We start from the raw sequence: 16894 nt of genomic DNA on the forward strand, positions 1-16894 counted from the left end.
GACCTTGGCAGGCCAAGCAGGGAAGCCCTTGACCTTGGCGAGCACAAGATCACCAAGACTCAACTGGCTCTTGTCCTTAGCCTTGCTGTTCGCTACGCGTCTACGCGGCGGAGCCATGGCGCTCGCGGGAGCCGCAAAAGCCCTAAATTCAAGAGCGCCTCCGGCCCTCCTCACGATCGAATCGAATTGCGGGATTTTTTCCACACCAACAAAAAAAACACCTAGATAAATCCTAAGCCCAAAGACTTTGAAGCCGTCCTCGCCGGAGGCCCGCCGGAGGTGTGTCACCGGCGCCGGAGGGGCTAGGGCATCGGAGGAATTGCAGAATTGTTACGAGTCGGAGAGAAAAATAGAGAGATATACAGCGAATGTGGAATCGTATAGAGAGAGAGAGAAATTGAGGCGGTTGGAGAGAGAAAGAGACAAGAGACAGGAGTGGATTTTTGTGCGAGAGGGTTGTGGGTTTGCCTTGGGTTTGGGGTTGGGGTTGGGTTGGGGTTGAGGTTGGGAGGTATGGGGACGCAGCAGTAATATTTGAGATTTCCTCTAAGGTATTTTGGTATTTCCCTATTTGAGACTTTGATGCGAGGGTCTCTGAAGTTGGAGCGAAAGGGGTGTTTGTGTCGGCGTCTATGTTAAGCATGATTTACATCTTTCGTTATATTAGAATGGGTTAGGGCCATTAGGCCCATTTGATTTAAAACCAGTTTTTTTTGGGGTTTTTTTTTTAAAAAAAAAATTCTAAACAAATTATGGGAAGGTGTAGGGATTCAAAACAACCAAAAATAGGTAGGCTTTTCAATAAGCAAACCCAAAACAAAAAATTGAAGTGCGAGAAATACAATGACAAATGGACCAAAGTAAAGCCAATAGCCACCAAAAGGGCCACGAACCTTTCAAAGATCCTTCAACCCTTCCCGAGACCCCACAAGCAAGCAATTGACTAGACACCCAAACGGATGCCAACAAATGAAAGGCATTGAGAAAGAATAATTATATTCATCATTTTCCATCTTCCCCTTATTCCTTCAAAACCAATGTGATAGGGTCCTCCCAACCCAAAAATCAATATTCATACACCAAATGTTATAAAGAACCACATTAGTGACATTACATAAGCTTTAGGGTGATATGAGAGAAATGTTGGTGATGTATAAATCTCTTTTTGAGAAATTCTTCCTTAGTAAGGGTCTTCCTTAAACTAAGATTGGCAATCCAAGTTGGTGTGTTGGGTTGCGTAACACTGCTTAAATATATGACAATTATTTTAAAATAAATATCAATTTTACAAATCACGAGGACTTATTAATATTTTAAAATTTTTAAAGTATGAATTTTTAAAAAATAATAAATAAATAAATTTGATATGTGAGGTATTTTGAGGGAGCTACGAAAAATTTGGCTAAAAATGTGATTTTGCCGAGCTCACTAGGAATGCTCTAATATATGTTGGTTAGGCCAAATACTTCGAGATCAATGACGATTATGATATTCAAAATCTTCTTATTGTTTGTCATTTGATTATTACTCTTTATTTTATTTTATTTTTTTGTTATAAACTTCTTTATAACTTTCGACACATTTCATCATGTGTTTGGAGGTGTTAAATGCTTACATCCTAACAAATATCAAAAGTTGTATAAGAGTTGTATATGTAGCATTATTCTTGAATTTTTATTTCAAGCTTTGTTCTTTTATCTATCATTTTTATAATTTATTTTTTTGAATGTATTACAGGTTGCGCACATAAATAAAATTTCTCACAAGTATTTTCCATAAATTGTCAAAACTAGTGTAGTTCATTGATAAGTGTTCATTGATAAGCAGAGATGTCAAATCTCTTCTCATTTATGGAGTAAAACCGCAACCAGCAAGAGCTAGTAGAGATGTGAAAAGTCAAGTCTCAAGTAGAGATGTGTACTGAACATGAAACTGTGTCTATATATATATTTTGATAAGTGTGCCTATAATATATTTTAGTTACAAGAGAAAGGTAAATACAGCTCTAATTTATACAAGACTACCAAAAGGCAATTGTTGCTATAAGCAATATAAAATATGAAACCAACGATAACGAAACATATTTGCAGTATGATTACCGTATAACTATGTCTAAAAGCAACAATTCCTCAGTGGGGTCTAAATTATTACACCCAGAAAGGAGGAGCAAAAGAAAAACAACTCTAATTTTAGTAACTACGTTAGAAGCACCCTAAAGCAATCCTTCCACCCTTGCTCACTTATGTCTACAAAAAGTACTATGAAGGCAAGCACAATCATGGCATTGACAAAAAAGAAAAACCGGAGATGTTTTGATAGGTGAAAATAAGTGAGAATAAAAAGCTGAGCGTAACGTCGTCTCACCATATACATTCGCATACTAATTAAAAAATTAACTTCTCTGAATCTTTCTCTCTCTCTCTCTCTCTCTCTCTCTCTCTCTACATTCATATACATACCACCACAAGCATGCCCCACATGGATCTTCCTTTTGATTAAAAAACAAAAAAAAAAGGGGGAGGGGGGCCTCAACGCCAAGGGAAGACATGTTTGGATGACTTATCCTAAAAACACACCCTAAATAAACTCTAAACACCAACTTCTTATCCAATATCTCCCAACATTAAGCATCCATCATCTCAAAAGAAAAGGGTCACTCCCTGCCCAGTGTTGGTTCCACATAAGTGGTGTTCTAGGAGGAATGACTTGGATACAGTCTATCCTTCAACACTTTTGCATGAGGTGACCACTCTCGACACTCAAACCTGTCTAACCTGTCTGCTTGCACTTGGCAGCCCAACACAAATCTCCATAGACCCAGTGATGGAACCTATTGCCTCATGGTTCTTCCATATCCTCATCATCAACCCATAAGTAAATGTAATAGTATAATTATTATGTACAACCTCATTCTTCTCGTCCACAAATTATTCCATACAACCAACTTTACAAATGACCAGATACTGATGGACTCAAAAAGAAAGTACCCAAAATAAGAAGCAATACAAGCAAAAACAGTAGTACTTATAATGAGGAAAAGATATAAAAAGAACGAGAGGAAAGATCGTACATTGGCTACCATAATCCCTAATATGGACTCAGACCAAACTGATAAGAGAACTGCCTAAAACTCATCAAATACGAGTATCTTTAATGATGCCACTTTAAGATGATCATTGGGGTCTGCAAATGCCCTAATATAAGCCCTACCATGTTGACTCAACACCTAATACTTATGCCAGAAGAACATGAAACATTTTTGGCAACTTCCTTATATATGGTGCCCAAACCTAAAATACTAAGACAGAATTAGCTCGTGCATATTATTCCTATTAAAGTACAGTTATAAAAATAGAAGGTTAATGACAATTCACAAGTTGAAACACATATCAATCCATCCACAGTTTTGATGCTAATCAAACATGCAATCACTATATATGGGTATAAAATGATTGCCAGCATATGGCAGCTACCAATAGTGGATATGAACAGTCAATATACTCACATGCAAGTCAAAATGTAACATGTACAAGCAACCAAAGCACATACCAAATTCCCAAATTAAGGTCTGCATTTAGGCTAATTTACAAGCTCAAGAATAATCATTCCAAATCAAATTATGTTGTACCAAGCCATATGCTTGACCCTTTCTTCAAGTAAACAACTAAAAATCATTACACAAGAAATGAAAAAAAAAAAAAATTAGAAAAGCTTGGGGTGGGGGGGAACTTGCAAAAACATCATCTCCTGTGTGCTCATGATCATATTTACCCAAGTAGGAAAAGAACATAAGCTAAATTGCAAGAATCATCATAAGATTGCAAGATTAACTACAAAATATAGCTCACAAGTAGCCGGCCCCTATTTCCATTTGAAAACCAATAGACATCTACCAAACAAACACGCCACTCATGGGCTTTTAAAAGAGAAATTTCTAAAGAAACAGATTATTTCAAAAAATTGCAGAGACTACCAAGTTCAAATAAATGCTAGATTTAAACCTTCATAATTGTACACATATGCGATCTCACAAGTCCCAACCGCTTTCACATGTATGTCAATAGAAAATAAACCAACAAACTCCAACCCAACAACTCCCAAATTAATGAAAACCTTCAAATTTCTAGTGTAATTTAATCAAAAAGACATTATCTCTTTAAATTGAAATGAAGCAAATAACAGTCCTAATTTACACCGTCAATCCTAACAATCTTCATAAACAAGACAAAAATCATGCCGGAGTCCAGAAATGATATGATAAGACTGACTATCACATAATTCTAGGAAAGTTAACAAGAAATTTCAAAACAAAGATGTTTCTCGCAAAGTTCTTACCCTCTAATCCTAACTTGAGCCTTTGTCCTTTCCTTCATTACCAACAGCATCAGTGACCAGAGTCATTGGTCTCTGATCAATAACCTCATCGATAATCCCAAACTCCTTGGCCTCATGTGACGTCATAAAGTAATCCCTATCCATGTTTGTCTGAATTACCTCTAGCGACTGCCCTGTGTGTTTACAATACAGGGCATTCAGCGAATCCCAAACCCGAACAATCTGCTTCGTGTGGATGGTTATATCCTTCGCCTGCCCACTATACCCTCCCGAAGGCTGATGAATCATAACTGTCGCATTTGGGAGTGCCCGCCTCTCGCCCTTGGCCCCTGCAGCTAGAAGAAGAGACGCCATTGACGCAGCTTGGCCCAAACAAATCGTATTGATTGGAGACCGGATATACTGCATAGTATCATAAATTGCAAGACCTGTATAACCCAATCCAAGAAATCAAAAGACAAGTAATAAAAAACTTGATTAAGACCCATCATCTCATTCTCATATGTCTTTTTTTTACTCAAACAAGACAACCAGCGACAGTTTATCAAAAGGAGATGGCATTAGGTCCAAGAACAATTAGCGACCAGCGAAACAACTCATGGCGATGAAGTTCAACATTTCAACTAAACTGTCATTAATATCGTAACAATTTGAGCAATTTATTTGGATTGTTAAATCTATGGAAATCAGGGAAAGTATACCTACTCAACAAGGCGACCCACTAAATAATAAAGTCCGAATTTTGAGCCAGTGCGAAATAAAAGAGAGTAGAAAGCAAAGAAATGGGTGACCTGCGGTGACGGCACCGCCGGGGGAGTTGAGGTACATGTGGATGGGCTTGGAGGGGTTCTCGGACTCGAGGAAGAGGAGCTGGGCGACGACGACGTGGGCGGTATCATCGGAGATGGGCCCGTTGATGCAGACGATTCGTTCCTTGAGGAGGCGGGAGAAGATGTCGTAGGCGCGCTCGCCTCGGGACGAGTGCTCAATGACCATGGGGATGAGGCCGTACCTGCGCACCGGCTGGTGAGACCACGTCCATGTGGATCCCCTGGAGGATACCGCGGTTGCGAGGAGTCTGGCGCTTGAAGTTAGGCTCCTCATCGCAATGGGGCGGGACTGGCTCAGTAGAGATTGGTAGTGGATCTTTGAGAAAGCGGTGACATGAAGAGGGAAATAGGGTTCATTTTACTTATTTCGGTCCAGGAAACTATTTGACCCGAAAAGGATCTGGTTGGGCTTATCGAAAAGGATCTGGTTAGGTCCATCAAACTATTTGACCCGAAAAATTCAACAACTAGCGTACAGGAATCTTGCTCTGGATCTTTTATACGAATAGGTCAAAAATGTCAATTGCATGCTAAAATATCCTATGAAATGGGGAAAACAAATATCTGTTGTACTCAGATATTTGATATCTCCCCATGTTCTAAAATCACAAAAGCTCTCTCTCGTCCTTTGAGGAGGAAGAAAATGGCTACTGCATGTCTTCCTCTATACACAAGCCCCACTGCTTCAATCACAACAAACAAGTTAAGCCCAAAAAAATTCACCACTCCGTTCAATGCAACGGCTAGAAAGTCGTACGGCAATTCTATAGCATGCAAAGCTTCATCTTCGTCTTCGATCACCGACTTTGATCTCTACGATCTTCTAGGCATAGACAGCTCTTCTCAGCACTCGCAGATAAAAACGGCGTATCGGACGCTGCAGAAGCGGTGCCACCCGGACATCGCCGGTCCGGCAGGCCACGACATGGCTATCATACTCAATGAAGTTTACTCTATCCTCTCTGATCCAAATTCACGCTCAGCGTATGATAAGGTTTGTGTGGTAAACGAAGCTAATTACTTTTTCTTTTTTTTCTTTTTTTTCCAAACCAATAAAATAGATAATGCTTCTTTTTTTAATAATAATAACACATCCATAATCACGAGATCTTAAAATATGTGGACCTAATTAATTAAACATCATTAAAGGAATGAGTTATAATATTATATGAATTTTTAAATATTTAAGATTGTTTAAATTGAGAATCACTTGTTTTGACATTATGATAAATTATATTTTATCCAAATAACAGCTGAAATTGAAAGAAAATGGTGATTTCAATCATTAACCATTATCTAACAAGCCACTATAAAAATAATTGATCTGCTTTTGACCAAGTGTTGGTTGGTCGTCACGCCTTCGGATTTTTCTTATGTTAATATTATTAAAGTAATTATTAAGTTATTAAATTTAGGTTTTTTTTATAGGTTTAAGTTTTTAGAACAACTAAACGATTTAAAGGTCATGGTATCAGAATCTTTACTATGTCATATCACCCTTTTTTTTTTCTTTTTTTTTTTTTTTGTGTGTCCTGTTACACGCATTAAAGTGGTGCGAGTTAAATGTTATGTGTTGAGAGCACTATAAGGGCCCATTTAATTCCATTTTATTATGATGGGCCAAGATGAACTTTATAAATATGTGGTTGAGGTCCCCACCCCAAACTCTAGCACTGCACATTCAATCACTGTGTAAGAAACCTGAGACAAAGTTTGGGATGTGGAAGACGAACAACTACTGCGCTCTTCATCTTCAATGGCTGCAAGTATGTCTCTTTCACTATTTTCTGTAAGAGAAATGTTACATATACTCTAAAGTGTGCATTTTTTGACGTGACAATCGTGACAATGAAACCACCGTTAGATTTGGTAATTTTTAGTGTCATGCCAGTGAATGTGAACTTAGAAATGCATGTAGCTAGCTAACATTTCTCTTTCTTCAATGGTTTGGCATTGGTTTAAGGATGTCTTTGAAATCCAACAGATCTGTCTGATAATATAATCTATAGAAGTATGAATTTTCAAGTAATTCTTTAAGAATTCCTTTTGACATAGAAAGGGGTGGTGCAGGAGCAAGCCAAAGTTGCAGAACTAAGAGGTTATACAGGGAAACCTCTATACTCAGCATGGTTTGGACCGGAAACCGAGGAAAGAGCAGTATTTGTTGATGAAGTCAAGTGTGTCGGCTGCTTAAAATGTGCCTTATTTGCTGAAAAGACCTTTGCTATTGAATCGGCTTATGGAAGAGCTAGGGTTGTTGCACAGTGGGCTGATCCTGAGCACAAGATCCTAGAGGCCATAGAAACATGTCCAGTTGATTGCATCTCGTGAGTATCTTACTCTAGCTTGTCAACCTACTCTGCCCATATTGTATACTTCAAATGCAAAAATAATAATGTTGATTGTCCAAATAAATAAATAAAAAAGGAACACGCAGAATAAAGCCAAGATTTTATTAGAACACTCGAGAAACTCTCAAACTCACCAACTAAGTAGAAACTCACCAGCTTAATTGATAAATTCACCAGCATATAAACTCTCAAATAAGAAATATATGGAATATATATGAACATTGTTTACCTCGGATAAACCTTCAGAATTAGGGCTACATGGAGTGATGATTGAGATGATATATTTCCTTGATTTGTTTCTTTCCATTGTGGGCCTAAATACATTGAGTAATCATAGCAAATGCATGTATTTATTTAAGCCCTTCTCATGCTGTTCGAGTAATGAATTTAACAAAAGTTTGAAAAGAATTGTTTTAGAACCTAAGAAGAAGTAGATAAAATCATAAAATCAATTCATTGCATAAGTTAATTACTAATGAGAAAAAGGAGTGCAAAAATTTCCATTTAATATCGAAATGCTCAGTAAGCTAACGACTTTAGTAGTTATAACTTGATCAATTGACACATCTAACATGCATGTGGCTACACTATGGTACAACTATTTGGAAATGATCTCTCAATATTACATTTACATACTGTCATAAAATACTTTGAAAAAATGAAGTGAGAGAGTCTCTGTGAAGCTCACTTATCCAATCAAGTTTCAGGCAGTCCGCCCCTTGTTCGAACAAGTGAATCTCATAAGAGCTCTTTCACATTTTTTGCCAAAATTACTAATAATCTAGACAACAAATTACTGAAAATTCGAATCCCCCATTTTTGTACGTACGGCTTAATATCATTCTTAATGGCTAAATTAATAACAGGATGGTGGAGAGGTCGAAGCTAGCAGCTCTAGAATTCTTAATGTCAAAGCAGCCACGTGGCAATGTAAGAGTGGGCACGAGTAATGCAGCGGGAGCATGTGCCTCAAACATCTTCGTAGAAGTTAACAAATTCCAGAGCAGATTCCAGGATGCAATGGAAAAGACTTCTACACAAAATTCCAAGGTCAGTATAGTTCCCATACAATTAATGTTAATCTATCATGGCTAGCGACTCATCCATATAAAGCATGCATGGAATTCAAGTAGAATTTGTATTTGTTTGACTACTGAAAACTAATGGAAAAACACTTGTATTAATTTCAGGAAACAGACCTCCAAAGAGAAGCAACAATGGCAGCAATTCAAGCAATTAGATCTATTTCAAATTGGTTATACTGGCAATCACCTAACAATGCCAATGGCCCCACACCAGATTCTCAAACAAGCCTGATACACGTTTCACGTAAATCTGCAGAGCCAAACCTCGACAAGCTTCGAGAAGCTGTAGCTGCAAGAAAGCAGGCAAGGCAGAGCACATCACCCTCTCGCAAAATCCCATCAAATCATCATCTATACGACGAGGAGTATTGGATTCCATCAGTCCTTGCTCTCCCAGCTTCAACCCAAGACAACTCCAATAACTCTGCAGCTTATAACACAAAGCCTTCACCTACCAAAGAAGGCAAAGATACAGAGGATAGAGATAACTATAGAGTGGATAAGAAGAAGAAGAGACCCATGATATGGGAAGTTCCAGCCATGGCAGCAGTGATTGCTTCGGTTATAATTCGGGTACAGATTGGATCAGAAGGGGCTACTGGTGGAGTAAAAGAACATATAGGCGGTTCTTTGGCGTTGGAGATTGTTAACAGCTCTTGGTTACCGGTAATATTAGCAGGGATTACGTGGTTTATCATTGGGGTGGCAATAACACAAGTAATCGTGGAAGCCATTCAAAGTAGACAACAATAGCCATTGTGAAATGCATGCATTTGTTAATTTGTATATATATATATAAGTACGATATTCAATTATGATATATAGTATAAATTACCGAAAATTCATTTGGAGATGTTCTTGCACGCATGCCCTGTATATATTCAACAAGCCATGGATTTTCATGTCAATGTGACAATGTTGATGTGATGACGATGTTAGTCTACAATGTTAAAAATGATGGTGGCTTTCCCAATAAGGACAATAACAAATTTATTAGTAGTAATAATGATAACTTTATCAATAACAACGATAATAAGTACAAATTGTAATTGTAGTGTTAGCGACATGAGAAAGTTGCAACATTAATATAAATAACTACATAAAATGGAGAAAAATGATAGTGACCAAGGGAGGAAGGATGTGACCATAATATTGCAACAATGACTGGCATAACTTTAAAACAATAGTAGTTTAAAAGCATGTTTGAGATTGCGTTATAAAAGATAAAAAGTATTTTTAATGCTAAACTAAAAGCTGACATGTTTAGTAAAAAATTTTAAAAGCACTTACTTAATTTTTTTACACTTAAAAATAGTCAAAATGTACTTTTGACAAAAGCTTATAAATGAAGCTTTTGCTAAAAAAACGTTTTTTTATTTTATTTAAAAGCTCTATTTCTCAAACGCAATCTCAGACATGCTATAAAAAGCGTCTTTTTTTGCAATATCTTCATTTTTAACTTTTAAGCTTTTAATAAAAGTTCGTTTTGGCTATTTTTTTGACCCTTAAAAGCACTTTCAAATTTTTTTACCAAACAAGTTTTTTTTTTTTTTTTTTTCAAACAAACTTTTTGAGTGTTAAACAAATTTTTAAGCCTCTCAAGCGCACAACCAAGGAGGCCCAAAACCTTTGACAAATGTTGAGCCATGCATGCATGGTGGACGATTAGTGATTACCACACATTTGACAATTTTATGGATCCTTTATAGGAAGAGAGAGTCTAAACACAAACCGAAGCTAATAAAATTTTACCCTTTGGGCCTACTCACTTCGGCCCATACCAGATATTTGTATGTTTCTTTTTGGTTGAAATACCAACCGGCTATAGGCTTTTTCCGAAGCGTTTAGTCTCTGGTCTACACCATCTCTGATCTCTTTCACTTCCTCGGCTAAGCTCAGCTCGCCTCGCCGGTCTCGGAGGAAAATGCTGGCTCGCCTCGCCGCTAACCGTCTCCTCGAGATCCGTCAGCTTTTCCGTCAGGTTCATTTCCGTCCTCTTCGTTTTCTCGCCTTTTCTCTCTCGTTTTCGTTTCATCCAATCGCATCGCTTGGTTTCATTCCGTTTGAGTCTTCCTATTTTTACTGCAGCCATTATCTTCGCGATCCTTCTCCACTGCTCTCAACTACGTGAGTTTCTTAGTCCCCAATCATTTCATTCCACTAATCCAAATAATTTCTTCATTTTAGTAATCTCTAATTACTTATCAAAAAAAAGTAATCTCTAATTATTCGATTTCTATTTGGTTAACTTCCTTATTGAATTGAACGAGTTTTTGTATATATTTTTGCATATTGATTGAGCAGCACCTTGATTCGCCGGATAACAATCCGGACCTTCAGTGGGAGTTCTCAGATGTAAACAAAGAGAAGGTAATTATTATATATATATTTTTTTTAATGAATGAAGATAATGTAAAATTGTGAAAATGAGAATTTTTTTTTATCGTTATTTTGATTTTTTTTTTTTTTTCCTTTCTTTTTTGTGTATTATATGCAACCAAAAAAAAAAAAAAAAAGAGTCTCCGTTTGCCTGTATTTCGTATTAGTTGAACAATGCCATTTTGCTCCTAAAAATAGTTTGGAAACCTTTCTTTGCTTTACTCCTATATTAGTGGATCTCTTCATAACTAACATTTGCTTGCAAATTTACATTTTGCTATGCATATTTATCATTGACTGTTCGAATTATTGGCATTGGGTCCTTGATATTTTGTTGTTTGCGGTATATTTCAATGGAAAAGTTGTGAATTAAGGATATTTTTCTTTAGTGTGTGCTCATATGAAGACTTATTGGTCCATATCATGTTAGTCTTCGACCTCTCTGTAGCTGTGTGGTCATTCCCCTGTGACCGAATGCTGATATTTAGAATGAAAGGGAATGATTGTGCTCGAAGTTTAGGCAATCGACGATGTTATTATTTGTTGTTTTGTTAGTTTTGGTGACCATATCATAAGGCTATGGGCTCATTGTTTTGTTAGTTTTGGTGACTATCATACTGTTCTGAGAGCTACTGTAAACAATTAGCATCTCATCCCTGGAAGGTAAAACAAGCTGGGGCAAGCTGAGTGTTGTGTATTTCCGCACTTGGCTTCGTTAAATTTTTATGAGCTCAAACCAAGCCTGAGCTATGGGTGAGATTTACATACCTGTTGAAGCTTGATTTGTCTGTTTCTGGCCATGCTGGAGCCTGCACACAAGCCGATTGACTTGGCTAGCCTATTTGAACTTCCGTCACATTTTGAAATCCCTTACTGTTATTATTACGACCATGCCTATTATCTTCTGATCAAATAAGCTTACAAGTAGACATGGTTTTGATGAACCTTATATAGGATATCCTATTTACGTACCCAAAAGCCGTATCAGAACAAAAAACAGAAGGAACAAGCATGTTTGACGTGCCAGCCAAATTATGCCAAATTTCTTCAAAATATGATTCTATATGATGTGATCACAACAAAAATCCTTCCTATAAATCCCTTACTGTTATTATTACGACCATGCCTATTATCTTCTGATCAAATAAGCTTACAAGTAGACATGGTTTTGATGACCCTTATATAGGATATCCTATTTACGTACTCAAAAGCCGTATCAGAACAAAAAACAGAAGGAACAAGCATGTTTGATGTGCCAAATTATGCCAAATTTCTTCAAAATATGATTCTATATGATGTGATCACAACAAAAATCCTTCCTATAAATTATCAAAGGCTTCCTATAAGGTCTCATTCTTACCATTTCTCTTATAACTCGTCCAAGAGAAGAATAACAAGAAAACAAATATGCCAAAAATTTCGTTGGAACATCAAAAGTCAATCATCTATATCAACCTCCGATCATGACAAGAGTTGGAGTACATGCTTCAAGGATGCCAAGTCTTCAACTACAACTAGCACACAAGCCACGAGTACAGGCCATATTGAGCTCAATTTACTTATTTAAGAAAAGAAAAATGAGTCTTGTACACAGCTTAGTAAAGATGTATCACTTTGTCAAATACACAGCTTTGTAAGGATAGGTATGTTCCTCTGTGAAGACATAAATGAGTCTTTCAATTGCACAATCATCTTATTTGCTTGGTTTCATTAACCTTCAACGGCCAGCACACTAACAGTGTGCTGATGTCAAAGTCATATGGCACATTAACAGCTTGCATCAGCATCCAAAGTCATATGGCATTACATTCCTCCTTACCCTTTATTTTGAACAATTTCTCATGCTTCATGTTTTGTGAACTAGCCTATGTGCCTGGCCGCTGCAGTGTAATAGTAAACAATTTTGGAAGGCATTTCTAGCTTTCATCTAGGTTAATCACTTGCATAAAAATTAAAGAAAGGAAAATAAAATAAAATAAAAGATTGAAATCCTCCAATTTATATCGGACATCATGAAGACAACGATCTTGAATTCAATCTACAACTGCTACATAGCTTCACACAACCTATCTAACTCAGTGGCTGATGATGTTGCTTGGCACATGTAAGATTTCTTTTTTTTAATCTTGCGTTAAGAATTTTAGGTTATGCACTTGCAGGCAAAGGAAATATTATCTCACTATCCATCAAACTACAAGCAATCTGCAGTGATTCCTCTGCTCGATCTTGCACAACAGCAGCATGGAGGATGGCTCCCTGTTTCAGCTATGAATGCAGTATGTTGGAATGACTCATTTAAAATTTCTCTATTTGCATCTCTATAAGTACATGCATATATTATTATATCTGATCTGGCCTGGATTTCTTTGTAATTAGAAAGTACATACAAGCAATCTTCAGTGATTCCCTCTTGCCTGAATATTATTTCTGTAGAATTAGAAAGTTAAGTATAATTTTCATATATAGGGATGGGATCAGCTGACACGGTACTTGCACTGTTGGTTTCCTTGAATCTAAAGGTGGAACGATGTCTTGTGTTCGACCACCTTCCAATCTTTTGACTTACATCTTACCATACAACTTCTTTATGCAGTTTCCCCTTCTTTGTCTCTGCCAAGCCATAAGATAACCTAACTCAATTACCGTATTTACAGGATACTTTTTACTTGTCAAGGTGTTGGTGGGGGTGGTGAGTGGTGGTAGATGACTGGGGCTGGGTTTTTGCAAAATGAATATCTTCCATGTAAATGTTAAGAAGGACAACAAAGATATTTTATTTGCAATAGAACCCAGTTTTTCAGGATCACATTAGAGCCCTATTAACATAAAATCAGAGGTGGTCCACTGCAATGAGAGCCCCGGCGTGTGTGTTCAGCATGGCCTAATTCTTCCTGATCAGATCAATGTGCCATATCTAAATATGTTATAATTTTTGTGAAAAGAGTTGTGACAAAGGATTTTTGGCAGCCTGATAGAGAAAATATATATATATATATATATATATATATATATATTAATGACCGGAAACCCCTCCAAGGCATGGTCACTTTGTGTATCCACCCCTATCAGGTAAACCCGAGACCTATGCCTCACACTTATCTCAGCATGGATAGGTTAAGTTGCGGGTTTCGCTCAGGGGGCTAGCCCCAACAAGCAATTTGCACTCAATGAGTTTTGAACTTGAGACCACGAGGAGCATAAGTCCTTGCTTCCACCAACTGAGTCAAACTCTTGGGATTAAACATTACTTTCTGATATCATGTAAGAGACAATCTCATATCTTTCAACCTCTTAGCAAACAAATTATTTCCATCAGGAAAATAATTTCTTGAGAGAGAGAGAGAGAGATTTATGTTGGAGAGATGAAAAAAGGCAGAGTGGACTGACAGAGGGCTCCTCCTTTTAGGAAGATATCTAGTTCAAGTCAGGGCATACTTTTTCATATGCAGGTAATGCGGATATCTCAAATTAATACGTAGATATTAGCAAAGATTTAAGTTGTAATTTCCAATAGGATTTGGGATTTTTTGTTTAAGACTATTGGAGTATGGGTTCAGACTACGTAATTGAGGATACAAGGCCAATTCTGTAAGCTTCAGTAATGAAATCAAACAAGAATACAAATTGTGTGATCCTTATAATGAAAGAAATTCTGTGAACCACAAGTGTGCCCTGTGTTGGCATACAATGCTCACAGCTTGTGCATATTTTGGAAATTAGATCTGAGAGTTAATCAAGCTAGTAGTATGCATAAAGCAAGCCCCCTTTTTTAAGTCAGACCTTTCCATTGCATTTTTGGATACTGATAATTGAGTTGGTGTTGTAATTGTGTTACATTACTTAACTTAGCCGCAGACTAGTTACCCTTATATGTCTTCAGTGCATAAGTTGCCAATACAAAGTCGAATAACATTTGGTCTGGGGGTTGTCTGCATCTTTTCATTTATGGTAAGAATCTGTTGGTGCACTAGTGTTAATGTCAGGCATACTTAATATCCGTTTTAAAATATCTACTTGTTTTGCATTATGTGCTTCTCATGTCAAAAGTTTCTTCCTTAAATGAAGTTTTGATTGTACAGGGAATAGCATATATTTCTACTGCTTCTATGGTATTTTTCATCATCTTGCTACATTATAGGTTCTTATCAAACTTCATGTGACAGAACAGAATGTTATAACAATTGGGAATGCTGGAGGGTATGTGAATAATTATGTAATGAGATTGTATTATGAACACTTCAGGTAGCTAAGGTTATAGAAGTTGCTCCAATCCGTGTATATGAGGTTGCAACATTTTATTCAATGTTCAATCGATCAAAGGTGAGTACTAATTCTTTGTTAAGATTTTAATACTTCTGCTACCAAGTTCCATTTGAAAGTTAAAGTTTACTTGCATGAACTTGTTTGGTTTTGCAGGTTGGAAAGTACCACCTGTTGGTTTGTGGCACGACACCCTGTATGATACGCGGTTCTCGAGAAATTGAAGATGCTTTACTGAAACACCTTGGAGTGAAGCGCAATGGTAAGTAGTAAACGAAGTATTTGCTCTAATTTCTCTTGTTGTACATTTCACCAAACTTTGTGAATGTTTTTGAAGTTAAACCACATTTGAAGAATAAGCTTCTAGTATTTGTTATCTGCAGAAGTAACTAAAGATGGCCTGTTCTCTGTTGGAGAAATGGAATGCATGGTGAGTCTTTGTGTCGACTGTTCATTGATCCAAGCCTGTGGCTTTTGCGGAGGCCAGTAGCCTTTTACACTAGTTTTGCTCGACTTAATTCTGTAATTAGGAGGACATCCATTGGAAGGGAAGTGCATTCATGACTGGTGATCTCATATTTTTTATCAAATGGATTTTGACTGAATTTGTGATGAGTGTGCTTCCTTCAGGTCCAATTTTTACTGTTTAGGAAAAAACTCAAGCAGGCAAATTTTAAGTTGATGATGGTTGGACACAAATGGGACCAAGAGTTACTAGCTTTTATAATATATATTTTTACTTTTGACATCAATAAAAAAATGAGAATAAAATACTTCTGTCATCAGCGACTCATTTTTAAATGCAAAGCAAGGTGTGATACAAATTATTGGTTTTCTGCAGGGATGTTGTGTGAATGCTCCCATGATTACAGTGGCTGATTACTCCAACGGATCCGAAGGATATACTTACAATTACTATGTGGGTGCATGATCATCCTTTGTTGTTGCCAAATCATTGTGACTTCTGAGCTCAAATGGTTGGGAACTTTTAGAATTTATGAGTCTTTTCTGTCAATTGCAGGAAGATGTTACCCCCAAGCGAGTTGTTGAGATAGTTGAAACCTTAAGAAGGGGCGAGAAGCTACCGGTAAGGCAACAGGGCTTGGGATAAGTTTTTTTTTCTCTGCCTTCCAAAAACGTTTGTTCTCATTTGCCTAATGACGATGCTACATAGTAGAACTAATTTTTTTATGTACGTTTCAGCCCGGTACACAAAATCCACAGCGCATTAGATGTGGACCAGAAGGAGGGAATACTACTTTGCTGAGTGAGCCCAAGCCACCTCCATGCCGAGATCTTGATGCCTGCTAAAGTCATGGTATTTATTGTCTCAAATAATGTAAAGCTTGGATATTCTCAGGCTTCCATGAATTGTTTGCTTTCGTTGAATCTGTTAGATCCTCAACCATTTTAGAATTTCCCATGCCAGTACATATCTGGTAAATGTTGTTCTATACAACATTCAAGTCATAACTTGGTTTATTTACCTTCCAGCAAACGAGTGGAACGTATGCTTTGATAAAATTTCTCAGGAACTTTCAACGTGGTTGAACAATTGCCGTAGTAAAGCACCATGACTCCCATCTCCTGTTAATGTTCAGGATGAAATGATTTTTTTATAAATTGAGTTGAATGTGATTCATTAGTTCTTTCT

General features: G+C 37.1%; 4 protein-coding genes across 11 annotated transcripts in view; 2 read left to right on the top strand and 2 right to left on the bottom strand.

The window, feature by feature from the left end:
- Positions 1-559, bottom strand: part of LOC132178879 (ENHANCER OF AG-4 protein 2) — a 28979-nt gene extending 28420 nt beyond the window's left edge. For 5 of the 8 annotated variants that reach the window (XR_009439863.1, XR_009439862.1, XR_009439864.1 and 2 more), the window contains exon 1: positions 4-557. Coding sequence is in view for 3 of the 8 variants with exons in the window: in XM_059591453.1 (XP_059447436.1) it covers positions 4-117 (114 nt within the window). In the remaining 5 variants the exon portion in view is untranslated. Of the gene's footprint in view, positions 1-3 lie in introns of all 8 variants that reach the window. The other 3 variants (XR_009439861.1, XM_059591455.1, XM_059591456.1) reach the window with 3 other exon arrangements.
- A 3543-nt stretch (positions 560-4102) lies between these two features.
- Positions 4103-5496, bottom strand: LOC132178798 (ATP-dependent Clp protease proteolytic subunit 2, mitochondrial). The gene is made up of 2 exons (XM_059591352.1): positions 5127-5496; positions 4103-4763 (listed from the first exon to the last, which is right to left on the bottom strand). Exons 1-2 carry the CDS (start codon positions 5437-5439, stop codon positions 4345-4347), a joined length of 732 nt encoding a protein of 243 aa, XP_059447335.1. The 5' UTR covers positions 5440-5496; the 3' UTR covers positions 4103-4344.
- A 236-nt stretch (positions 5497-5732) lies between these two features.
- Positions 5733-9452, top strand: LOC132178627 (chaperone protein dnaJ C76, chloroplastic-like). The gene is made up of 4 exons (XM_059591094.1): positions 5733-6159; positions 7236-7492; positions 8383-8566; positions 8707-9452. Exons 1-4 carry the CDS (start codon positions 5809-5811, stop codon positions 9352-9354), a joined length of 1440 nt encoding a protein of 479 aa, XP_059447077.1. The 5' UTR covers positions 5733-5808; the 3' UTR covers positions 9355-9452.
- A 965-nt stretch (positions 9453-10417) lies between these two features.
- LOC132178561 (NADH dehydrogenase [ubiquinone] flavoprotein 2, mitochondrial) lies at positions 10418-16880 on the top strand. Its single transcript, XM_059591004.1, has 10 exons — positions 10418-10582; positions 10690-10728; positions 10906-10971; positions 13140-13256; positions 15223-15300; positions 15397-15502; positions 15624-15670; positions 16082-16159; positions 16262-16327; positions 16444-16880. Exons 1-10 carry the CDS (start codon positions 10526-10528, stop codon positions 16549-16551), a joined length of 762 nt encoding a protein of 253 aa, XP_059446987.1. The 5' UTR covers positions 10418-10525; the 3' UTR covers positions 16552-16880.
- The last annotated feature ends 14 nt before the right edge of the window (positions 16881-16894 follow it).

The sequence above is a fragment of the Corylus avellana genome, chromosome ca4 (genome assembly GCF_901000735.1).
Source record: "Corylus avellana chromosome ca4, CavTom2PMs-1.0".
NCBI classification, from domain to species: domain Eukaryota; kingdom Viridiplantae; phylum Streptophyta; class Magnoliopsida; order Fagales; family Betulaceae; genus Corylus; species Corylus avellana.